General features: G+C 42.4%; 1 protein-coding gene across 7 annotated transcripts in view; it reads left to right on the top strand.

Moving 5' to 3' along the window:
* The window catches only part of FAT1 (FAT atypical cadherin 1), a 296,807-nt gene that overhangs the window by 119,806 nt on the left and 149,631 nt on the right, over window positions 1-27,370 (top strand). For all 7 annotated transcript variants that reach the window (XR_012248471.1, XM_073645370.1, XM_073645374.1 and 4 more), the window contains exon 3: window positions 7,908-8,222. Coding sequence is in view for 6 of the 7 variants with exons in the window: in XM_073645370.1 (XP_073501471.1) it covers window positions 7,908-8,222 (315 nt within the window). In the remaining variant the exon portion in view is untranslated. The remainder of the gene's footprint in view (window positions 1-7,907; window positions 8,223-27,370) is intronic.

The raw sequence follows: 27,370 nt of genomic DNA, 5'->3' as shown, positions 1-27,370 counted from the left end.
GATGAATCTGTGCTGCACTTTATGTACATGCTCAGTAGTGTGATGAATCTGTGCTGCACTTTATGTACATGCTCAGTAGTGAGATGAATCTGTGCTGCACTTTATGTATATGCTCAGTAGTGAGATGAATCTGTGCTGCACTTTATGTACATGCTCAGTAGTGAGATGAATCTGTGCTGCCCTTTATGTACACGCTCAGTATTGAGATGAATCTGTGCTGCACTTTATGTACACGCTCAGTAGTGAGATGAATCTGTGCTGCACTTTATGTACATGCTCAGTAGTGAGATGAATCTGTGCTGCCCTTTATGTACACGCTCAGTAGTGAGATGAATCTGTGCTGACCTTTATGTACATGCTCAGTAGTGAGATGAATCTGTGCTGCACTTTATGTACACTCTCAGTAGTGAGATGAATCTGTGCTGCACTTTATGTACATGCTCAGTAGTGAGATGAATCTGTGCTGCACTTTATGTACATGCTCAGTAGTGAGATGAATCTGTGCTGCCCTTTATGTACACGCTCAGTATTGAGATGAATCTGTGCTGTCCTTTATGTACACGCTCAGTAGTGAGATGAATCTGTGCTGCACTTTATGTACACGCTCAGTAGTGAGATGAATCTGTGCTGCCCTCTATGTACATGCTCAGTAGTGAGATGAATCTGTGCTGCCCTTTATGTACACGCTCAGTAGTGAGATGAATCTGTGCTGCACTTTATATACACGCTCAGTAGTGAGATGAATCTGTGCTGCACTTTATGTACATGCTCAGTAGTGAGATGAATCAGTGCTGCACTTTATGTACACTCTCAGTAGTGAGATGAATCTGTGCTGCACTTTATGTACACGCTCAGTAGTGAGATGAATCTGTGCTGCACTTTATGTACACGCTCAGTAGTGAGATGAATCTGTGCTGACCTTTATGTACACTCTCAGTAGTGAGATGAATCTGTGCTGTACTTTATGTACACTCTCAGTAGTGAGATGAATCTGTGCTGCCCTTTATGTACACGCTCAGTAGTGAGATGAATCTGTGCTGCCCTTTATGTACATGCTCAGTAGTGAGATGAATCTGTGCTGCACTTTATGTACACGCTCAGTAGTGAGATGAATCTGTGCTGCCCTTTATGTACATGCTCAGTAGTGAGATGAATCTGTTCTGCCCTTTATGTACACGCTCAGTAGTGAGATGTATCTGTGCTGCACTTTATGTACATGCTCAGTAGTCAGATGAATCTGTGCTGCACTTTATGTACACGCTCAGTAGTGAGATGAATCTGTGCTGCACTTTATGTACACACTCAGTAGTGAGATGAATCTGTGCTGCACTTTATGTACACTCTCAGTAGTGAGATGAATCTGTGCTGCACTTTATGTACATGCTCAGTAGTGAGATGAATCTGTTCTGCCCTTTATGTACACGCTCAGTAGTGAGATGTATCTGTGCTGCACTTTATGTACATGCTCAGTAGTGAGATGAATCTGTGCTGCACTTTATGTACACGCTCAGTAGTGAGATGAATCTGTGCTGCCCTTTATGTACATGCTCAGTAGTGAGATGAATCTGTTCTGCCCTTTATGTACACGCTCAGTAGTGAGATGTATCTGTGCTGCACTTTATGTACATGCTCAGTAGTGAGATGAATCTGTGCTGCACTTTATGTACACGCTCAGTAGTGAGATGAATCTGTGCTGCACTTTATGTACACACTCAGTAGTGAGATGAATCTGTGCTGCACTTTATGTACACTCTCAGTAGTGAGATGAATCTGTGCTGCACTTTATGTACACGCTCAGTAGTGAGATGAATCTGTGCTGCACTTTATGTACACGCTCAGTAGTGAGATGAATCTGTGCTGCACTTTATGTACATGCTCAGTAGTGAGATGAATCAGTGCTGCACTTTATGTACACGCTCAGTAGTGAGATGAATCTGTGCTGCACTTTATGTACACGCTCAGTAGTGAGATGAATCTGTGCTGCACTTTATGTACACGCTCAGTAGTGAGATGAATCTGTGCTGCCCTTCATGTACATGCTCAGTAGTGAGATGAAGCTGTGCTGCACTTTATGTACATGCTCAGTAGTGAGATGAAGCTGTGCTGCACTTTATGTACATGCTCAGTAGTGAGATGAATCTGTGCAGCACTTTATGTACACGCTCAGTAGTGATGCAGTGCTGTGGAGTCGGAAGTCGGGGAAATTGAGGAGTCTGAGTCCATGGTTTAGCTTACTCACTCCACAGCCCTGCATTAGACCGCTGCAGCCAATCAACCCCATTAATCGGCTGATGTCTTTCAGTATTCCATCACCGCAGAAATCTGCTCTGATGGAATAGTAAAGGCTGCACATGGTCAGCAACTGCTGATTGTCATATGACCATTGCAGGCAATGTCAGGTTTCTACCTGCAAACACATCCCCGACATTGGAGGGATGGTGTGCAGTGGAAAAATGTCTGTAACTGAAAAAAAAAGCGTAATAAACAAGTAAAGAAAAAATGGACATGCAAGTCATTAGACCATAACCTCTAGTATGGAAGAACCAGTTATTTAGAAAGGTTCTAAGAATAATTATATATATGAGAATATACACTATATACACTTCGAGACTTTGAGTTCAGCGCGGTCATTTTGACAGAGAGATTCATGTCTTTTGCTGTTTAGGAGATATAAGAATAAGTTTGTAGAAGATCAAAGAAAATGTAAGAAAAGTGGGTTGTGGATATGGACAGGGGGCTGATAGTTTTCATTTTCTCTGTCTTCTCTATAGCTTGGGGCACTGCTACACTTGACCCAACCTGAGACTCTTATGAGTGATCACATTGAATTTTTTTAGACTATGCAATAGGTTAGTATGATGTTGGATGTTGGTGGATAATGTGGAGAATGTCATGTTGTCCACCATTGCTTTAAACAATCAACAACAGAAAAAGGGACAAGCCTACATAGGATAATAATGTATTAAAAGTGAAATTGGAGGGTTAGGGAGTTGCTCACCTGATTGGGTTGTGTGTGTCATAAATCCCATAAAATGACTGTAGATTATTCAGCTTCTGCAGCCACGTCTGCAGATAAGAGGATCTTTTTCTGCATGTAGTTTGAGAAGAAGCAGGAGATAGACATCCTGGTAGACCGCGCTGCTGTGATAAAGGAGTAGTTCCATGTGTGGTAATATTTCAAGTAGCTTTTATTAACGCGTTTCAGGTTCGTAAGGAACTCTTTCTCAAAGCTGAACTACAAAACTGTAGTTTGGTTTTTAGAAAAGGTTTGGTACGAACCTGAAACATGTTAATAAAACTACTTGAAGTATTACCACACGTGTAACTACTCCTTTATCACAGCAGCGCCGTCTACCAGGACGTCAAACAATCAAGAATGGCAGCTGCGTGGATTCACCCAGCTGATTCTGCCATCCCATTTCTTGGGATGATAATATACATTACCAGCTCAGTGGTTTACTTTTTTTTCCAACATGTGTGAAAAAGAAAAGCAGATTTTTGAGGTGTAGGAGGCAAATCATCAGTAGACTTTATTAGTGAACTCTGCATGCCATCATTTTCTGTTGCCGTCCGCCTGCTGCATGATTGGCATAAACTGTATAAATCTGCACAGTTTATGCTCCTTCTCCTAAACTTGGATATTCAGTAATTTACCGTTCTACTTCTTCTCTAATTCCTATAACTGAATAGTGGCGCCTAGCAGGAAGAGCAGACATTCTGTCCCGATTTTTACGATATGAGCTGAGCGTGCAGCACAGATCAGAGCCGATCTTTAGAGCAGACGTCATATTCATGAACCGGAAATTTCAGGATGAACAGTTTTATTGGGCTAGACATGAATGAAATGATATATATGTATATGAATTCTGTACGTATCATCAATAAGCTACGTTTTATCTGTTGATGTAGTCTACGGGAGCCTCTTTGAATATCTCATCATTGTATATTCAGGAAAGCTTTATTAAGCTTGAACTTTTTCTGTGCACCAATTATAGAACTATTATCCTAAAGTTCTGACACAGAGGCGGCAGGATGACAGGAATAAGCCACGCTATTAAAATAGGCATAAATGGGATGACAGTGGAAACTGTTTGCTCTTTTCTAAAGGATTCTGCGGACTGGAAGTAACACGCTGATTCGAGAAGCAGCTTCTGTCGAGATTCTCTAATTGCATCATCTCTTCCCATTTATCCGTATAACATGCCTGCTGACCATTTCTCTGGGCAGGAACAATCACTTCTCCTCTAAAAAAATAGAGGCTCTTTCCTCCCCAAAATCTCCATTGACATATTTCAGATAAAAGCTTTTACCTTTTTGTCTTTAAATAAACACCTTTTGACTTTCTGTTAAATGATCTGGATGCAAGGTTTGGGAAAATCTATCAGCCTAGACATGTTTTATAGTTGGGTAGCAGTGATCCAACAAAAGCCTCTGCTTTTTTGTGAAAGTAGTTTAATTAGCTCAAAGGAGAACATTGAGAGATGCTCCATTGCCCCATCTCCCCTATAAGCTGATGGGTAACAAAAAAGTAAATATAGAGAACTTTCTCCGAAGGGAATTTACGTGGTGGTTAATTTAATCTTGGCTCCTTTTAGAGCTTTGCAATCGGGAACATGCAGAGTTCAGGCTCCGCAAGGAGTATAATGTTAGCAAGTTCAATTTGTTCCAATGAATCTAATGGGTTCATTTAGTCAACACTGTTATTTCCTCACTTATAAGCGACACACAAGCAAAACCTGATCCTAATGATAAGCCAGACGCAACGTCACCAGTTTACAGTTCTCCAGCAGCAGATGTGACACATCATTCACACACATTTCTATTAATTACATAACAATACCACCAAAAATGTTGCATCAAGTATAAAGCAGTGTTCAGACAATCACCACAGTACTTCTGTCTAATAACACTCTCCCAATTCTTCTGATACCAGCTGTACAAAATCACATCTGCAGATATTCTTTTAATAATGGATGGTCTTATTGGCGCATGTTGTATTCAGGGCAGGAGTGGTATAAGATAGTAGTACTGCTCCTTCATAAGGCAGATAGATCCGTTCACCCTCCTTACTAAACCCTATGGAGGTTCCAAATTAGGAACAGTTGCTGCCATGTCAACGTGCGACCGTATCCTGAAATTACCCCATAAGTCCCCCATACATATTAAATAAATGAAGGCAAAACACAATGGCATCCATCTATTGTGTACGGTGGTGTCCCAACTGTCCCCTGGCAGATTATGTTGGGGGTCAAAAAGGATCAGCCAACTGGCACTCGACAGCTCGATCCTATTGTTCAGCTGGGAGAAAAGCTTCCGCTAGCTATGTCTATAGGTTTACTTACACAGGCCGACCTAGGGCACTAAATGACTGCTGATGAGCTGCTTGTCTCTGCTGATCAGCGGTAGTTTAATAGCCTTTTAACATAGCCCCGACCGCTCTTCATATGTGCACGGAATGATCTATTATCATTGTTCTCGGCAGCACAAGTCCTGTTTACATAAAACAGTGTGCTGCCCAGAACAGTGATCTTTCGTGCAGCATGAAAGATGATTTCACATAACGAGCGGGTGTTTTGTTTGCCGGGTGATCATCAGTCTGTTTAGATTGCAAGACTAGCATGAAGCAAACATTACTAGACACTGTTGTTGATGGTAATTTTGCACTGTAACTGGAACGTAAAGGGAACCTTAGTCAATCTGTTGCCCAAACCAGGAGCAGCAAGAATCAGCTCTTGACTGCACAATTGTAGCTAAATGTTTTTCTATGAAAAGCTCATGCATTTCCGATAAATCGGCTTGAAGATCTAACAAAGGACTATAGTGAGATACTTGACTAGTCCCTTGCCACCCCCGACCGACTTCTTCACATTCTTTTCCAGGGGATGACCCCCTGTGTGTGCGCACAAGCCAACCGGGGGTCTGCCAGACTAGTCGTGTCTTTCCCTATAGTTCCCGGTCAGATCGCCAAATTTTGTTTTCTCTAAGACACCAGAGTGTTTTAGAGAAAAACATATCTGACTGTGCTCTGATTCATACAGCCCATGTTTTGGGCAGCATGAATCGACTGACAGGTTCTTTTTCATAGAGAAAACAGGAGGGCTCAACCGAGTGTTCCTGTATATGGGGGAGTTTGGAGAGAAAGCTGTTTTCCAAAGTATAGTTCATCTGACAGTATTGCCAACTTTAGTACAGTTAAAGCCGTGGTCCAGGCATATTGATGACCTAGCATAGCTCCATTCAGTGTGCACTGGCCGCTGCTGGGTACCGCACTCCAGCTCCTATTCTTTTGGATGGAACTGTGCTTTGCAACCCCATTCATAGTGTTTACATCAGGAGGCCACTGGAGTAAATAACATCTGATCATTAGGGGTGCCACGACATTGAACCCCCACCTCTCTGATATTGATGACCTATCTGTAGGACAACCTCTTTAAGGCAGATCTAAATAGGCAGATTTCTGGCCATAATGAGCTTTAATTGATCATATTACAAGTTGATCAGTGCTAATTTAAGGCCCTTTAACACATGTAATATGGCCTTTTACCTTAAACCATCCCTGTTATGCTCCCATGCATTTCGCCTCATAAGTTATTGAAGTTATTGAATGCTCATGATCAGTGGACAGCGGTTGTGGATCTTAACATATAACGCTGGCATGACATGGCATGAATTAATTCACAGGTGGTGCTGGGGGGGTAAAGGGCTCTCGTGATTCTGTGGGACACGGTGAAATCTGTGATCTTGAAAACACCACATAATTTCTTGATGGATATCTTTCAGTCTTTATGTATTATGTTGCCATTTCTAGTTAGATTTCTTGAAATTCTAATATCAAAGTAAGTGGAGCTAAAATTTGGACTTAATATCACAGAGGTCAATACTTAGAGCCTCCAACAATGTGATCTCCTGGCAAGTCCCTACCACTTGGTTGACTTTCCGCTAGTATAGCTATATGACTACTACAATTACTGGAGCATTTGTGGAAGTCTTTGTATCATCACACAAATTTGTTTTGTTCTGTCGCCCTTGGTGATATTTTCCAGACCTGATTGTAGCCAGTACATAAAGCAATGCAGATCTGTGTTGTATCAGGAGGTTCAACGTAAACCGCTCCACATATGACTGTATAGCCGAGCATCCCGGGGCAAGAACAATGGCCTGGCAATTATATCATAGTCCAGTTCACTCTTTTATTAAAAGCACTTGGAGGAAGAGGTTGTTTTCCAGAGAGAGAAGCCTGCGGACATGATGTTGCCAATGTGTAGCCGTTGTGTGCCAGAGCTCATGCCCGACTGGTAAATCCTCGTAATTCATTATTGAATAGGACTGTGACCTAGTCCGAGCTATGGAGAAACTCCCCTGTATGTTATGCAATATGCAAAGCCCTGAATCGTATAAAGACTTGATTGTTTCTCGTGAAGAATTCATATTATGTAGGTTTTTTTTCTTGCATCTCGGATTTGTTGGAATCCTAATGAACTTTTTTTTTCTTTTTCCTGGCGAGGGACCATAAGATTGGCTCGTTCTATACTGTGTGAACTTTCGAACTCCTAGCACAGATATCCATAAGGATTCATTTTATTCCGTTCTCTTACTTAAAGTCGCATTTGGTCTTACTCCAAAAGTTCTTGAAATATATAAAATATATGACAGCATTTTAAAAGTATCAACCACAGTGATAATCCATAATGCTCTGGTGTTCAAGCAACGCCCCAAGTATCAGAGATGAGTCACTTCGCCTCCCCAGGTCTCTTAATATGTTTTCATTAGCATCTCTTTATTGCCGCATTGATGGATTATACTTTTGTTCTTTATATGTGTTTAGTGCAATTAGAAATTGAAAGATACTTAACCTTAAGTGCTGAAATCTCCATTAACCATGCACTCTATCTTTTTTTAATATTCAGGTATTATACGGACTGCGGATAATCTTGACCGTGAAACGACTTCTCATTACTGGCTGACTGTTTATGCCACCGATCGCGGTGTTGTTCCCCTCTCATCATTTATTGAGATCTACATTGAAATTGAAGATGTCAATGATAATGCGCCACAAACCTCAGAACCCGTGTATTACCCAGAGGTCATGGAGAACTCACCGAAGGATTTATCCGTTGTGCAGATTGTTGCTTTTGATCCTGACTCCAGTTCTAATGACAAGTTGACTTATAAGATTTCAAGTGGTAACCCACAGGGATTTTTTGCAATCAATCCAAAGACAGGTATGTGAAATCCATTTTTTTCCCATCAAATCCATTAAAATCTATGGTTACAAGACTGTGAAAGGACAGAACAGGCAAACTAAATTGGTTTATAAAAAAATAAATCTAAATTTGAACTTTCAAACAAGCATGAAAGGCTGTCATTAGAATAAGTTGTGGAAGCTGGAGATGTTGTAATTTATAAGGGGTTGTTAAAAGGGCTGATATTTTTGTTGAGGGTGTAGTACCATGTACAGGCTTTATGTTCAGCAGCGTTCAAAAAAGTTGTCAGTGTAGAATTGGTGATTATCTTCAGAAAGTATGTAATTGAAATGCTCTCATTTGAGAATAAGAGTGACTAAAAAAAATAAAAAGTTCGGAGAACATCTTTAGGGCTAGCGCAGATGACCTTAAGAATCCATTGAGTACTATCCGTCATTTTGGTGGATATAAATTGTCCCAATATTATTATATGGGGCCCTGCACATGTCCGAGTTAGGCGGAGGAAATAAAAACTGAACATTCACGATTTGCCTTCGAGAATCAGATTGCACTTACCCATTCAACTGTGTGGGTCTGTGGAAAGAATCGAACTAAACTCTGATAACATCAGAGTGTGGTCCGATTTTCACACACTGACAAAATAGAGAAGAAACTTTTTCTCCACCTTTTGAGAAAATTGGATCACGCTCTGATTTGAGTTTGATCAGAGTGTGATTAGCATAATTGGACCGATTTTTCTCGGATGAGCCAAAAACGGTCGTGTGACCCTAGCCTTAAAGGGGTTATGAAGTACCCCTCCTACCTGCACAAACTAACATCTCTCAACGTCTAATGTCAGATTGAGCGGAAGGAAGAAGAGGCGTTGCACAACCTGTTGGCACAAAAGGATTTCTTAATTTAAAATGGCAGTATGGAAAAAGCAAATAAGGCAGACCTTTAGCCCAGTCTACTATATTGCGTCTATAATAGACACATGATATGATGGAATCTTACCAATGTGTTATAGCCAATGTGATTACATCCAGCCACATTGTGTGCAGCTCCAGAGGCGTGTTAGACAGGTTGTCTCCGTTGTATGGGGACACCCCTTCCTGCCCTGTGCCAGCAATGATGATGATATCAGGCTACAGCCACACGGCTCCACCATATGGCCTATGTGTATGAAATATATATATATATATATATATATATATATATATATATATATATATATATATATATATATATATATATATATATATATATATATATATATATTCTCATTTTAACCTTTTGGCTCAATATAAAGTACCAAGACAGGGAACAACTTCCATCCCTTTTCTTATATTATCGTTTTTGGTCTTTTTGGAATACGTCATGAGAATCAATTCCCCTCTGATGCAATAATATCATCATTTGAGAAGTACAGGACAGCGTACTTCATTTTTTTAAATACATTTTATAAGTGGTCGCTAAATTTTCACTTTATAAAGAAAAATGAGCCAAATATTTTCTACTCTCAGCTATTAATAGAGAAGGGACTTATGACTCCCGGGTCCTAATAGAAACTCTGAACCCGCACAATTTCTCCCACCACCAATGTCACATACCATTTATTGTGCCGTTCTTCATTCATGTGCCAAAGGGGCATTTAGGCAACGTTTCAGTAAACTGAGATCTCCTGTACAAACAAATGCTGGTGATTTACCTTCCTTACAGATAAGTTCAGTGCTCCACTCGGACCTTTTACACAGGTAGATAAATTGCCGCTAATGAGCCTTGATCTTACATATCACAAGTCAGTCAGCGCTGGTTTACTTGACCATGTATACATTATAGTGACTTATGTATTTTTTTTGTAAGTATAATAGTTTGTGCGATCACTCGTTCCATTCCTGATGTAGTTACAATTATGAAGGATGGCTGCGCACATTTGCATGAGGTTGTGCCGACAACCAATGATAACTTTTATGTAAGTTAGAGATGCGATCAACTACAATTGAGCAAACTTGCGTTCATCTTTTAAACATGAGCAATGAATGACACAAGTGATCATTCTAGGGGTTATTGCACCAATTATCCCCATATAAGTGCCCTTTTCTATGTTCTTTGGCTTTATCATCATAAAGCCATGATACTTGCTGTTCTGAAAATCATCTCGGCTTGCACTATCTTCCCTTGGCCCCTTGGAAGGTGCTGATCTGCACATAATGCAGTGTAAAGCCCACCATACACACAAGACCAGATGTGGGCAAAGAGCGCCTGAGCGCACTGCAGGTGTAATGATGTCACTACATGGTGCCAGCTATGCCATAGCATACCGTGCAGACAGGAGCTGCGGGGGATTGGGACAAGGTGAGGTCTTTTTTTTATATATCTTACTGTTCATGTAGGCTGCGTGTTGGACAGCATGCTACGCATGGTGCCTAAGTGGTGGACATCACACTGCTTATGGGGACTGAGTGGGGGACATAATATTGTGCATGGGGGCTGCGCATGGGGGACTTCACATTGTGCGTGGGGGACATTACACTGCGCATGGGGGCTGTTTGGGGGACATCATACTTTTTGAGGGGACATCATACTGTGTGTGGGGACTGTGGGGGCATCATATTGTGTTGGGAACTTTTGATCAAGGTATAAGAACTGCATAATAAGAGCATATGATTTACTGCTTTATATACCTGTATTAATAGCAGTGAATTATATGGTGTCGATTTGCTTCTAAGAATACAGGTCACAATTAGCCCTCTCCTAACATGTACTGCTAGTAGCAGCTAATCACCTGACTTAATTCTGCTCAATATTAAGTGATAAAAATTAATATAAAACAAAAATAAAAAGCAGAATTAAGTTCAGCTGGTTGGTGCAGCCCACCATACCAATCACAGTCTCTCATGTGGACCCTTGGAAAAATTAATTGCCCACCCTTGCATTAGACTAATGTCGGCCTCACTTGCAGAAATCAACACTCTGATGTGTATGGGGGCGCTAGCTAATTGATTGTCGGGGTAGAAGTCAGTACGGCATGCCCGATTCTGGAATGCTGATTGCTTTCTTTTCCTTGAAATAAGCCGTTGGCAGAGATGCCCGTCGGTGGTTCTCTCATAGAGAACAAAGGAGCGCTCGGCAGAATCCTACTCGGGGTGGCATCTTCATGGAGGACATATATTCTCTCCATGCTTGTGAGTTTCCTCCACTTTCCTTCTCCACTAATTGACACTATACTGTGACACAGGGAATGAATACGATATGCTGTTTAAGGAGCATGAAATTTATTTAGGTTAGGTAACACTGATAATAGAATTGGTTTATAAGGTCCCTCAGTTTGTGAGTTTAGTCTTTCAGGGTGGAGCTGTCTTGACCTTTTATCCCTTTCCCAGATATTTCAGCTTCAAGGGAACATGGATGAGATACTAACAGCAATATTAATGTTTGAGCAAATTACTTGAGGATTAGCTGTCTTTTCCTTTGACCTCAGTAATGGTGTCTAATTAGTGAATATTACTGAGAATATGGTCTGATTATGACACCACACAAGACGGTGCCGTACTGATAAGCGCCCAATAACTGCATTCTTCAGGAGAAAATATACAGCAATTACCTGCTAATGGGGTTATCGCATTAATGCACGGAGCTAATGGAGATGAAGCTATTTGTACAGGACTTTGCTCTTTGCCCTTTGTCCGAATGTTTAGTTTCAATTACACAAGATGGATTTGCGATTAGATATTTTAAGTTTCATTTTATTTTTTCACTCATTTTAGAGATGCTGTTCACATTACAATGGGTAACTGGGGTCCGGCAGGTCCCTGAGAGGACGATGAAAGTGTAAAATGCTCCAGGACAATGATCGGCCGGGTTGTGAAATCAATGAGCACAGGGCTATAAAGGTCACCTGTGTCACTTGTACGTAGCGGGAAATGGGCAAAATATCAGTGTATGCCTTGTGCAAAGAAAGTCTCTTGTAAGAGCTGAAGTTTTTTGTTTTTTTCCCGTCTATCCTCAGAGGACATATCCTACTGTCCTCTCCATTCACAGATTCTCCTGCATTTGATAATGGCAAGTAATTTAAAATTATAGAGGATTAGAAAAACGTGGCGACTTGAGAAACAGTGCCACGCTTCCCTGTAGGTTGTCCCTAGTATTGCAACTCAGCTCTATTAGGGTGTAATCACACGCATCAGTTTTTCTGCGCCAAAAATCAAGAGTGTTAGGAAAAAAAGCTGTGTGTGTTTTTTAAACATTTTTGCAGCATTTTTATTTGCATTTTTTTTTGCATTTTTTTTATATTCATTTGAATAAGTGAAAAAATTCTGCAAAGCTGCTGAAAGAATTGACATGCTGCGGATTAAAAAAAAAATGACCAGCAGCTCAAGAAATGCAAGGAAAAAAAATGCAGCAAGTGAAAGATTTTAGAAATTGAATTTACTTTGCTTGGATTCTAAAATGCAGCATTTTTTTTCACACCAACAAAAACGTGCAGAACAAAATGCTTCAAAAACTCCATGTGTGAACATTCCCTTAAAGGGAATCTGTCACCCTCCTGGGCGATATCAGACCTCTACTATGAGCATACAGGTGATAGAAAAGTAAATCTATATTTACCTGTATGGCCCATAGCAGAGGTCTGATTCCAGAGAAATCTGGTTTTATAAAGTCTGTTTTCCAGAGGCTTGGCGTCCGGGGGACGGGAAGAAATCCCCTCCTATCTGCTTACTATTCCCCTAAATTGCCGCCTCTGTGCTAAATTACCATATCACCCCCCTCCCCTGCACATCACAGGGCCCTGTGACGTGCCCTGCTCTTCCTCCCCTCCCGCGCATGTGTGGCACCCCAGGGGTCTGGTTTCCACAGTAACAACAATGTTATGTCTGAGAGCAGGTGGGAGGTCTCTTGGTCAGGGATCCTGTGCATGCCACACCTCCTGCCCAGTCCTGGGAGGGGAAGAACTTCCCCTATATAAACCTAGGGCTGAGGCAGGGTTAGTGAGTAGAGAAGAAGTAGAGACAGAGAAGAGAAGCAGATATAGGAAAGAACATCAGGAGCTCTGTGGGAGCAGTGCTACAAGGAGTCAGGGGCTGGCAGCTGCAGAGCTCGCCCTGACTGAGAAGTTATCACCGGACCCGGAGTCCGAGGCTGTGGGGACTAACTCCTATCCAGCAGCAGAAACCGACCGGGGATTGCAGGTCCTCTGGCCCAGAAACCCGAAGGCACGGTCACACGCGTGGGACCAGCACCGCCGTCGTGGAGCGGAAGCTACTAGAAGGCCCCGAGTCACCGGCCATACGGGTGAGCACCACACGGTACACTCAGGGACGTGGGCTACTTATACCCGCTTCTAGCAAGGTAGCCAGAAGAGTATCGTTAGTTTGGGAGGCCTACAACTCCGCCTGGCCAGGGGAGATCCCATCTGCTCAAGGACTGACCAGGCCCCAATCGCTAGCCAGTACTCCGGGAGGGTCTATCGTTGCCACCAGTAAAGACCCTGAACTACACCGTACCGTCTCTGAGTGGTTCCTGCTACCCCCATCATCCACGTCGGCTGCCCTGAGGCCATACCCCTCCCGTTGGGGGTTATACTATCACGCTGCACAATCCTACCACCGGCCTCAGCGGTCTGCCCTGCAGCAGCAGCTCCTTAGCTGTACTCAACGGGTGGCGTAGTCGTCCAACATCTACCGCTAATACAGCGCCACTTAGTCTGACTCCCTGGGCACGGACCGGATCACCGCCACGAGACTACAACCCTCAAGAGATCCGGCTCCGGGTAAGCTCCCGCGTGCGCAACGCAGCGCGATACAGGCCCAGGGGCGCGTCACATGCGCTGTTTCCCTCCGGCCCCGTTTGGCTGCGTACTGTGCCACAGCCTTGCATTGCGCAAGAGAAGGTGAGTCACTGAGACTTCCGCTCCACTGGCAGTACGCAGCCAAACTGGGCCGGAGGGAAACAAAGCGCACTCCATGGGAGCGGCGCTCTGCGCATGCGCGGGAGGGGAGACAGAGCGGGGCACGTCACTGGGCCTGTCACAGACCCCTGTGACATGCAGGAGAGGAGGGGGATATGGTAATTTAGTACAGAGGCGGCGATTTAGGGGAATAGTAAGCAGATAGGAGGGGTTTGCTTGGTGTCCCCCAGACGCAAAGCCTCTGGAAAACAGACTTTATAAAACCAGATTTCTCTGCAATCAGACCTCTACTATGGGCCATACAGGTATGTATAGATTTACTTTCCTATAACCTGTATGCTCATAGTAGAGGTCTGATATCGCCCAGGGGGGTGACACATTCCCTTTAAAACTGTATTCCCATCTCCAAGATCCTATCTCAATATGTAGTAGGTGTAATAATAATAATAATATTAGCAAATACTTCCAATTAGAAATATAGTATAGTTCTACTGATTCGCTATGTTACTTACCCCATGTGCAGGGCGTTGCAGTAGCTTAGGTGTCCATGGTTACGACCACTCATATAGTGACAGCTCGTTGTTAGTGGTCATAACCATGGATACCTAAGCTACTGCATGTGCCTTGCACATGGGGTACATGACATCAGAAGAACTATACTACATTTCTAATTGGAGGTATTTGCTAATAATATTAGTATCATTGCACCTACTACATATTGGAAGAAGCTTTGTAATTTCTGTCTTTATCCATACCTGAATTATACTGATTACCACACTGATGGACACGCGGATGGCACACACATGACACATGGATGACACCGGTACCGTTTTGTACATGTTTCATACGGACGTGTGACGGAGGCCTTAGGCAGTCATGGATCTTTGCTTAGGATGCTGGTATTTTATATATATACGGTACCGGCTGTATGATAAGACCTCACACAGATCTAGCTCTAGTTTGGAGCTATTATTTGGATTCTACTGCTCAAATAACAAATCTGTAATAAGTATTCTACATTTACACTTCTGTTCTGGGAGCCAATATCCTGATATGAACTGACTATTGAGTAAGTAGTGTGTATTAGGGAATTGTCTTGTAAGCAATTGTGTATATACTGAGCAGAACTACATTTCAGAAGTACAAAACCACAAGTCTCAGTAAGCCCTACCTCAATTTTCCAAGCCCATATTTAATATAAACCATCTCCACATTCCTTAAGCCCCCTCCTTTCTGAGTTACGATAACTAAGACAATTGCCAGACTTTATGCTACATGAAATACGGGTTCCTCCCTAGGAAAGCATTGCCCGCTTTTATTTTGCGTTATACTGTTGTAAAATCACTTGGGCAGATAAAAATCAGATCTTGGCTAATTTGACTTGTAGAATGGAAGTTGGCGTGGCTTTAATGAAATCATTTTCTTTAATTCTCGTCGATAATCCTAAGTAGTTGCTTTAGTCCCAGCAATAAAAAAAAAAAAAAAACAGGGAAAATACTTGGACGGCGATAAACCCTTTACTCTCTTTGCTGCTTCATGAACATTACACATTCTTTCCAGACCTGTAGCTTCCTATTCCTGGCACCTCTGTGCGCCATCAAATTGGCACTAATTTCGGTTTAGGATGAAGTATAGAGGAAGCACTGAGGCGTGTGATGCATTCTCCACCGCTTCTCAATGTTTATTCATAATTTAAGGTATGCCTCCGATCTTATCTTCAGAAGGAAACAACAAATTCCGCTGAACCTAAACCTGTGTTGTCTCTTCATACATTGCTGTGGGATCCTAGCGGAACCGCCGGCACTGTGATTTATTAGCTGGGTAATTCTGCCTGAAAGCCGCTACCTGCGAGTCGGACTATTACAGCGCACAACTTTACTCACTTTATAATTCTCAAGCTAATGGAAAAAATGGTTGCTTGTTTCTGGAACTGGAACTAAGAGAATTAGAAAAAATAAGAGAAGCAAAATTACTTATAATGTATGGGATTGGGCTTCACTTTAGTGTTGGTGTGTAATCGATTCACAGGACCCAACCCAGAGGCCACATCAGTAATCTGTGACCGCTAGACGGGATCTCTGAGAGCCGCCTCTTACCTGACAGCATTGGCGGCTCTTCTGTATGTTAGACAATCTGGCGTGAAGTCACGTGTGTCACTGCAATGATGACGGTCACGGCTGTGGAGTCTGAGTTGGTGTCCATCTTGGTGGAGTCGGAGTTCGTCAGTATAAAATGTAGCGACTCCAACTCCTTATCAGTAGCCTATAGTCCATTATATTTCTCCCAAACTACAAAAGGATATCTGAACTTTCCTGCTGAAACTTTTAGTAGAATTAGTTTGGAGCCACTTTAGCTATTATGTTATTATCTTAGGAAAAGTTACCTATTTCAATGCTTTTATGATAATCATTCCCATTACTGTGGGAGTATGAAGTAAAGCAGTGGTGTGGAAAGCAGATTCTCTGCCACCTCCCTGTAGGTGCCATCAGCGTAACAAAGACATAGCTTGCAGAGGTTATCTATGTGAGTGGGGGTGTTATAGGGATTGTGGCCATGTACTGACATGTATAGTGACTGCTCCAACTAGGACCTTGATCCTGACGATTCGAAAAAAAAAAAAAAATTAGGGAGTTCCTGTGATGACACACATTACTAGTCAGTGCACCCCATCCTGTTTGATGTGACTATGTATACAGTAGGTTATCCTCTCTCACATCAGTTGGCTTCTCCTGAAGTCTTACAAGTAGGCAGGGTCGTGGAGTCACGTAATGTAAGTGCCTCATATACAGTACAGACCAAAAGTTTGGACACACCTCATTTAAAGATTTTTCTGTATTTTCATGACTGAAAATTGTACATTCACACTGAAGGCATCAAAACTATGAATTAACACATGTGGAATTATATACTTAACAAAGTGTGAAACAACTGAAAATATGTCTTATATTCTACGGTAGGTTCTTCAAAGTAGCCACCTTTTGCTTTCATGACTGCTTTGCACACTCTTGGCATTCCCTTGATGAGCTTCAAGAGGTAGTCACCGGAAATGGTCTTCCAACAATCTTGAAGGAGTTCCCAGAGATGCTTAGCACTTGTTAGCCCTTTTGCCTTCACTCTGCGGTCCAGCTCACCCCAAACCATCTCGATTGGGTTCAGGTCTGGTGACTGTGGAGGCCAGATCATCTGGCGTAGCACCACATCACTCTCCTTCTTGGTCAAATAGCCCTTACACAGCCTGGAGGTGTGTTTGGGGTCATTGTCCTGTTGAAAAATAAATAATGGTCCAACTAAACGCAAACCGGATGGAATAGCATGCCGCTGCAAGATGCTGTGGTAAGCCATGCTGGTTCAGTATGCCTTCAATTTTGAATAAATCCCCAACACTGTCACCAGCAAAGCACCCCCACACCATCACACCTCCTCCTCCATGCTTCACGGTGGGAACCAGGCATGTAGAGTCCATCCGTTCACCTTTTCTGCATCGCACAAAGACACAGTGGTTGGAACCAAAGATCTCAAATTTGGACTCATCAGACCAAAGCACAGATTTCCACTGGTCTAATGTCCATTCCTTGTGTTCTTTAGCCCAAACAAGTCTCTTCTGCTTGTTGCCTGTCCATAGCAGTGGTTTCCTAGCAGCTATTTTACCATGAAGGCCTGCTGCACAAAGTCTCCTCTTAACAGTTGTTGAAGAGATGTGTCTGCTGCTAGAACTCTGTGTGGCATTGACCTGGTCTCTAATCTGAGCTGCTGTTAACCTGCGATTTCTGAGGCTGGTGACTCGGATAAACTTATCCTCAGAAGCAGAGGTGACTCTTGGTTTTCCTTTCCTGGGGCGGTCCTCAGGTGAGCCAGTTTCTTTGTAGCGCTTGATGGTTTTTGCAACTGCACTTGGGGACACATTCAAAGTTTTCCCATTTTTTCGGACTGACTGACCTTCATTTCTTAAAGTAATGATGGCCACTATTTTTTCTTTACTTAGCTGCTTTTTTCTTGCCATAATACAAATTCTAACAGTCTATTCAGTAGGGCTATCAGCTGTGTATCCACCTGACTTCTGCACAACACAACTGATGGTCCCAACTCCATTTATAAGGCAAGAAATCCCACTTATTAAACCTGACAGGGCACACCTGTGAAGTGAAAACCATTTCCGGTGACTACTTCTTGAAGCTCATCAAGAGAATGCTAAGAGTGTGCAAAGCAGTCATCAAAGCAAAAGGTGGCTACTCTGAAGAACCTAGAATAAAAGACATTTTCAGTTGTTTCACACTTTTTTGTTAAGTATATAATTCCACATGTGTTAATTCATAGTTTTGATGCCTTCAGTGTGAATGTACGATTTTCAAAGTCATGAAAATACAGAAAAATCTTTAAATGAGAAGGTGTGTCCAAACTTTTGATCTGTACTGTATATTGGTCAGTTCCTCTGGAGTTTTTGAGCTGGCAATATACATGTCTGCATGACCAGCCCACCAACAATTGTGTTTGGGGATGCCCTGACTCTATCTAACAGGACTGAACATGTTGGATTTCAACATGCCTGATCATTTGTTCTCACGAGAGAGAGGCCACAGGCAGGGCAGTCTGGTAGCATCTCAACCCCCTTTTTCTATTATCAACACCTGTACGCTCAGCTGAGCTTTAGTGACAGAAATAATTTCCAGTGGAAATATAGCATATAAATATGTTGTATGATCAATCCACACAGTCAGAAGATATGTCAGGTTTATAGGGATTCTAAAGCTAAAGTCTAACATATATTTTCATGTGTTGCGCAGTAAAATGTAAGCTGTGATTTTACATAATCGAGGTGGTTAGAGTCTTTGTCAATGTGTTAAAGTGGATTTCTCTTGTTAAATGGTTGAAATTGCAAAAATGGATAGAAAAGCAAGTAACTTTGCAAATTACTTCTCGAGAACAGAGGGATTTTTAAGTTTTGAGATTACAGTTTATTGCCTGGTTACCGGCCACTTCTGCAGTGGCCAGCTTCTTAGGCAAGGAGGGTACGCTTGCCAGCTGTTTGCTATACAGCTTGCAAGCGCTGCTGTAAGGCTGGCCAGATCACTAGATCCATCCAGCTTCAGAGCCCATACTCTTCTCAGATGCTGCAGAGACAAATCTGTTTCTTCTGGCAGCATTGGATGTTCAGGAATGGCAGCAGGAAGCTGGGAGGCCGCGGAGCGCTGCACTTTTAATGAACGATCATGAAATATCCCCTTTAAAAGCATAAAGAGATATCCCCTGTACAAAGTGATAACTTGTGGGTGATGATCTGAGCACTGGGACCCCCAACAATCCCAAGAACTGAGCTCTGCAATGTCCAGTCGGAATGGAGTGGTGGCCTTGCTCCATTCATTCGTCATCTAATGTCAAACTCCCACTGAGGAAAAATGGAGTGTTGGCATGTCACCGCAGCCACTGCCCAATTCCAACCATTAATTTTCGAGACAATAAGTAATAACTTGTGGGTTGACTTCTGGGACCCCCACTGATTGGTAAGTTATCACCTATTTTTTGGAGAGGTGATAACTTTTAATGTTGGGAATAAAACTTTAATTATTGAAGCTGTTTCTGTTGGTTGATTCTTGCTACTATTACTGCAGCCAGAATCCTAGAAATATTGTGCACACAATGGGTTACAGTTCCATTAGAGTAGAATAAGCCAGGGATGCGTTCACTTCTGTGCTGAGATACAAGTGCTGTCACTTTAGACAGCAATGAAATATAATCACACCACACAGACATCATCACTTTCTTGATCCCTGCTCCATAACACACATGAGATTCTTTTAGTTATCTACGTGGACTTCATTTTAAGCACAATAAAGAAATCGATAGTCCTCCTTCCTGCCCTAAATTTTCTTTTTGCCCTTTCTGGGTATGAAACCTATGCCCTGTCTGGAAGATTAAGAAGAATTATAGCTTATACTGTACATAGGGAGAATGTGATTTTCATTTTGCTTTGAAGATATTACAAGGGTCAACCACAAGGTAGTTAATCTTATTATCCACTGAAATATTCGAGTTATGGGCCAAAGCTATGCCGAGCATTTATCTCCTGTTACTGTGCAATATTGGTGCATGGCGACTATGAACTACAGCTATGTATTATGTCAATCATCTATAAAGCACTGTGACAATGTGCTGGTGGGACAACCATAACATACAAGTAGACCCCTCCATGTACCACAAACATGGACATGTTCGATCCCCTGTAATTAAGTGGTTGTGTTGTCCATGGTTATTACACTGATTCTTGCAACAGGAATGAAGCTTGAGTAATACAATCAGATATTTCTTCTATAGCAGTTTAATTGATTTGCAAAGGACAATCAAACATGAATAGGTCCTGTTCATATCATTCATAATGGCCTAAGTGTAGTATATATGCAATCTGGAAACAACTCTCGATGTATATCTTTGCTTCAGCTTATACCATATAGAGGCACCCTTCACCAATGGACTGCCATGTTAGAAAACATATACTATGTAGTTTACATATTCCATTAAACTTTTCCGTAAGTTGATTTTTGCGTGATACCATCTGGTTGGAGCCCAAAAGGGTTCTTTAGTTTAATGGAATAGTATACATCCTCTTAATTCTACATCGGGAGCTTTCCTCTATGTTCAAGATGGGAAAATTGCATAACTAATGATCTAAGCAGAGAGGGCCCCCCTTTCTGTAATAATGTCTCTCATCCTAGGCCCCTTCCTTGTATAATGTTCTCCATCCTATAATAATGTCCGCCATCATGGGCCCCTTCTTAGTATAATGACCCCATCCTGAAACCCTTTCCATTATAAAGACCCTCATCCTGGGCCCCTTCCTGGTATAATGACCCACATCTTATAATAATGTCCGCCATCCTGGATCACATTCTGGTATAATGACCCCCATCCTGGGCCCCTTCCTGGTATAATGACCCCCATCTTGGGCCCCTTTCTGGTATAATGACCCCCATCCTGGGCCACTTCCTGGTATAGTGACCTCCATCCTGGACCTCATTTTGGTATAATATCCATTCTGTTTTCCAAAGCATAAAAAATGAAAGCTCTTCTTACCTTCCTCCGCTCCCACGACAAGCGGCGTCCTCTTCTGTAGCCCGCATGGGCAGCATATGACATCACTGCCTTGCGCCTCTTGTGACTTGCACGCTGACGTCATCTGCCGTCCTCTGACTGGCTCCATCTATTGCAGCTCAGGGAGCTGGAGAGTCCCTGCGCTGCAATATACTTAAGCTAAATGTGCATCATACACATGTAGTTTCAGCCCCGTACAGACAAAAAAATTCCAACCTGTCAAGTCACATTTTCAATAACAGATAATTGACCATCTCTGAACAAACTATCACAATCAATTTCCAAACAATCATCGAGATGGTCAATATTTGGCCAACTTATCCTATGTGTGCAGACTGCCTAAGGTTATGTTAACACCTTATTGGCTTTTTCTCAGCATGATGCAGTCCAAAAACTCAAACTCTAACAGAAGCCTGACAGATTCCATCATAAGGGAGTGTGATTCGTAAGGCGATGTCAAGATCCGCTTCTTAAAGTATTCAGCTTAACTGACCTGTCTCTGTTGAAGGGGACCTGTCACTTTCCATAAATGAATTAATTCAAATGGTGTACATGCCGCTGTTCTCACGAATCGAGCGATGTTATTTCTCTTTGATTTCTGCGTTCTTCATTCATTTCATTCAGGAGATATAGCTGCATCCTCCCTGTATGTAGATCTAGTAATGGTAACCAACTGGGCTTGGTCTTCAACTCTTCTCTGTGGGTGCCTTTTTGAACACCACACCTCTTTGACACAAAAAGATATGGCAAGTGACAGGTCTTTAAAAAAAAAAAAACCCAAAAAAACAGGACTTTTGTATGAACATAGCCTAAAACCTCATTCAGACAGCCAAAATAGAAGAGCAGAAAACTGGACTTTGTTTATAGGAACCAATTGGAGCTCCTCTTTAGATAAATTAGGCTTATTATCAGTATTACCCTTTTTACCTTAGATTTTATTTTTCATTCTAATGAGTCAATTTTTATCATTTAATCTAATTATAATAGAATTTTGTAATTATACGTTAGAATTTCCCAAACAATATGACACGTCAGTACTTGACTTGTTTTTATAAAGCCACAGTGTTTCCAGTGGTTCATATACAATTAGGGGATTACAAGGAAAATGTCGGGATTATTATTAATTGACTCCATCCTCTGAGTTTGCGGTGATGTACCGTCATAGTCTGATGTTATTCTCTCGTAAATATTCAGCTGCCATAATGGCTGTGCAAAAATATTCCCCCTCTGGTTTTACAAGATGAAAATGACTCCATAACACATGTTTTCTTCATCCTCCTGTTTTACTGCCCTGTAAATGTTTTAATAACTTTGATGCCATGCTTTGTAGTTCAGTCACACCTTCATTATCTTCCTGCGGTCCTGTCTGATGATTACTGGTGGACGGCATAGTAGATGTAGAGTATCGGCCTCACTCGTCCGGTATGGAGCAGCTGCGTTTAGATGCCATCGCTGGTGTTGCAATGATGTTTCGGGAACTTTGTAGTTTGCGTTCCATTCCTTATCAATAAAACATCGAAGCTGGAACACAAATTAAATTTGCGTCATTCATTCTGTGTTTTTCAATCCAGACGGCTCTAAAGAGAGCGTAATTCTTCTGTTTCCCTCAGATGAAATAAAATGTCCTCTTTCACTAATACGCCCTTTCAACCATACAGCAATATCAGTATTACTAATTACTCCATGCCTCTCCAGCTGCTTCAAAGGTTTTCTTTTAATGTATCGATCGTCAGATGTAGCTGAGGTGGTTATTGAACTCTTTGTGACTACATTGTACTCTACATCTTGATGGCTTAAAGATTTAATAATCATGTTGTGATGTTTGAGCCAGATAACATACCAAGCCCTTCTGCATCTACTCCTCGTAGTGCTGGCCTTATTCCCTCACTCCTCAAAAAATGTATTGTGATACAGTGTAGAGTTATAGGTTACTGTGGACTGTACGAAAAAGTACTGTGCAAGGCATAAAAACAGTGCTGTACGGTGGCTCAGTGGTTAGCACTGCAGCCTTGCAGCGCTGGGGTCCTGGGTTCAAATCCCACCAAGGACAACATCTGCAAGGAGTTTGTATGTTCTCCCCGTGTTTGCGTGGGTTTCCTCCGCACTTCAGACATACTGATAGGGAATTTAGATTGTCTGTAAAGCGCTGCAGAATATGATGGCGCTACATAAGCAAAGCATAATAAAAAAATACAATAACTAAGTAAACCCACCTATAATGTACTGTAGTGTGATACAGTAGTTATGTTATTGTGGACCGTGTTAAAAAGTACTGTACAGTGCCATACAGTGCCCAAATAAAAAAGGCCTGAACATGCTGACCATTTAGTGTGTGACGAACCTCCCAATTTTCTCCCAATAGATGATATCTGGGTAGATAAAGATTATTAAGTTTTATGTCGAATGCCCAATCCTTTTCTACTCCCGGAAGATTTGCCTATGAATCTGGCAGCGCTTAATCAGCTTAATCATCTCTCCCTATATAAAAAACACGAACATGTAGCCTAACATTATTGTACTAGATGGTGGCCCGATTCTGACGCATCGGGTATTCTAGAATATGTATGCGGCCGACCGGGCGCAATCAGCAGAACGTTGTTTAAATTTGGCGCCAAAATCGCTGATTGGTCGCGGCCAGCAACCGCGACCAATCAGCAAAACGGTGTTTAAATTTGGCGGCAATATCGGTGATTGGGCGCGGGTGGCGGCCACGACCAATCAGCGAACTGTGTTAGTGAAGACCGGAGAGCTTGTTTAAATTTTGGGATAAAATCGCTGATTAATTGCGACCGCGACCACTCAGCAAAACGGTGTTTAAATTTGGCGCCAATATCACTGATTGTTTGCGGCCGGCGACCGCGACCAATCAGCGAACCGTGTTACTGAGTACTGGAGAGCGAGTTTACATTTGGCGCCCAAATCGCTGATTGGTCGCGTCCGGCGGCTGCGTCCAATCAGCATCGTATTAGCGAGGACCGGGGAGCGGCGCTGCCTGTGCGGGTACTTCCGCTGCGAGCAGCTGGGAGATGAGCGGCTGCTCGCAGTAGAAGCATCCCGACCAGCAGCACCGCTCCCCGGTCCTCCGTTCACACTTGCCGTTGGGAGATCAGCGGTCCTAGCCACTGTTCTCCCGACGTTAGCCGCATGGAGGTCAGCGGCGCCGCTGGTCGGGGTAGTTCTGCTGCTAGCGCCGCTCATCTCCCGGCTGCATCGCCGCTGACCTCCGTCCGGCAGATGAGCCGCTAACGGCCGCCATCTTTTTTCTGAAATCCCGCGTCGCTGATTGGCCGCGGCCCGACCAATGAGCGACGCGGGATTTCCTGGACAGACAGCGGCCGGACTAATGAGCGACGCGGGAATTCCTGGACAGACAGACAGACAGACAGACAGACGGGATAAGACAATTATATATATAGATATGAAAAGGGAGAAAGAAGGCAGGAGAGAGTTGGCCTCCAAAGGTGCTCCGTGCATCCTGGTTGTGGACAATCACTTTTGTGCATTTTCTCACCTGCTGGTTTTCCATCTATCTCTGCCCTTCTCTGACTCCTTTAAGCTTGGTTTAAAGTAACAATCATTTTGCACTGACAGACTCCCTTTACAGGGTTGTCTGCTCTTGTAATAAAAGCCTGCAGTCATTTTGTGACTGTGACTGCAGACTTCCGAATCCTTACAGTATTTGCACCGCACACTGTCAAGATTCTCCTGTGCTGCCAGGAACGGCGGTGGTCATGTATCCGCAAATATGCGATTTGCATACATGATACTGTTACGTGCTTACTACATGTGCCTGGCCTCTCTCAGTGCAGGTGCTTTGAATGAGGCCAAGCACAACTAGTCGGAATAGGGCTGGAAGTATGCAAATTGCGTTACATGTCTACCGCTCTCACTGGCTGCCCAGGAGAATCTTGACAGTGTGTGGTGCAGATGCTGTTAGAATTCAGAAGTCTGCAGTCACATAGATTGACTGCAGACTTTCACCACAAGGCCAGACAGCCCCTTTTAGGTTCATATGACTCCGCTCATGTTTTAAGTTGGCAGAGTTGAATAAGACTTTGCCAGACACCTTTGGTGGTGACTGCTAAAATAAAAGGAATTGGCATTGAAATTCAATATATGTCCGGTCCTACTTTACTATGACATTATTTGTCAAGGGAGAGACTGGAGGCTCCTGTCCATCCATATTAGATGGTCTGCCCAATCATTGCATTGGAACAACTCTAATCTAATGTTTATGGTAGCTTTAAGCACCCTCAGATGATCCAAATGACTACACTCCAGACAAATACTTGATTACAATGGAACTTAAGTGAGTAGAGATGATAAAATCTTTTGAGATTTCAAATTTGCCAGCTTTTTCCAAAAAGTTTGATTTACTACTTATCAAAAGTACTCCAATTACACGGAAAATACTTGTTCAAAACTCTTTCTACTAGGACCAGTTTCAAGCTTTTTAACACAAACACCTAATAATGTGAAAGTGACCTTGACATATACAGTATGTATACTGTTAAACAGATAGCAACTGGTAGTAATCAACCACCTGTTCCTCACACACAAATCTTCATTGCTGTACTGTCACACACTGAACAATTTGTCCAGTGTTTATGGCCTTTTCTCCCTATTTCCACGGCTAACTGTGAGCTGTGATGTCCTCTCGTGATCCACCACAAAGTGACTGCTGCATTCCCTGCTTCAGCTTTTATACAGGCTATGATGGTCTTTCCTAAATTGCTGTGCTACATCATATGATGTGATGGCTGCAGACATTATGGGGATCTCCGCTGGCCTTATCTGGCTGATGTAATCTTTAGCATTGTGTGCAATGACAGCAGATATTTTAGGCAATTTAAGTGAAGCAAGTATATATAATTTGAGATATTGTGCTTTTATTTGGTAAAAGATTGATTTTTCTATAGAACTTTTAGCATATTTGTTGATGAAAACGGGATGAACCTGAGGTAAATTTGGGTAATCGTACCTGAGGAGCCTAGAAATGTTAGAAACGAGTTGTCTGCTCCGGCTATTCCTCCAATGTATTATTCATATCAGCATCTGTTTCTGTTTTTATGTGAATATGTTATCTTGTCTGATCTGTGTTCTTTGACTGCAGTGACTAAAGATGAAGGTCTTGTACATACCTGCAAGCTTTTTTAAGTTGTGACCATATGTGGCTCTGATTAGTTTCTACTCAATGAGCACAATGTGAAATCCTGGTTAATTAGTAAAATTATAGTAATGATATATTTATGTACTGTCGCCTGGTTCTTTTGTGGAGGGGATTTTTAGAATCTCCTTTTTTAATGATGGTCACAAAGTCACCACTTTTATTTTTATGCAACCTTACATTTGTATTTTACATTTCCTCAACTTGATGTAAAATAGAAAGTTTCATTTTTTCCAAGATCTCTCCCTATTATCAGTGAAGGAAAAATTCTTGTTTGCATCCAGTAGCTTAAAGAGGTTGTCCACTACTTTAGCATGGATGACCTATCCTTAGTCATCAGTGTCTGATTGGCCCGGGGTCCGACACCTGGCAATCCTACTGAACAACTGTTATCGGTGGTGGCGGATGCTGTCTAGAAGAACTCACTTGCGGAGCTGGCCATCTTCTGATAGTGGCTGCCGTAGGATGAATAGGACCTGGATGTATAGTACCAATCCTCCGACACTATCAGAAGACAGATCAGTTTCCTAAGTGAGTACTTCTGACTGCCGACTCTGATAACAGCGACTCCGATAACAGCGGCAGGGTTGCTGGGTGTCGGACCCCTACCGATCAGACATTGAAGACCTATCCTAAGGATAGGTCATCAAAGCTATAGTAGTGGATAACATCTTTAACCCTGTAAGGACCTCCTATTTCTAAAGGCTGAGGGGTCAGATGTCGCACAGACTTGACTCATTTCCACATTGTTGTGCCCATGCTATCTGCATAGTGCTGTCTCTTTCATTCAAAGTACAGTAATCTACCACCTACACAAATACCGTGGGCGCACTATATCGCATAACTCGTCTGACTTTTTGATCTTAGTTTTTCTCCACCTGCAGTCTAACTAATCCCTTGTGAGCTAAAAAGCCTGGACCCCACTATGATTTGTCGTATTGATACATTGGGGCATATATTAAGAGCCAGTCTTCTGGAGAACATGCTATCTGCCACATTTATTCAGCATTTTATATATTTCTCATGCCT

This window comes from Phyllobates terribilis, unplaced genomic scaffold (assembly GCF_046119375.1).
Source record: "Phyllobates terribilis strain yellow unplaced genomic scaffold, ASM4611937v1 Scaffold_1__5_contigs__length_1240528914, whole genome shotgun sequence".
NCBI lineage: Eukaryota > Metazoa > Chordata > Amphibia > Anura > Dendrobatidae > Phyllobates > Phyllobates terribilis.
This window is presented reverse-complemented; position numbering and strand designations above follow the sequence as displayed.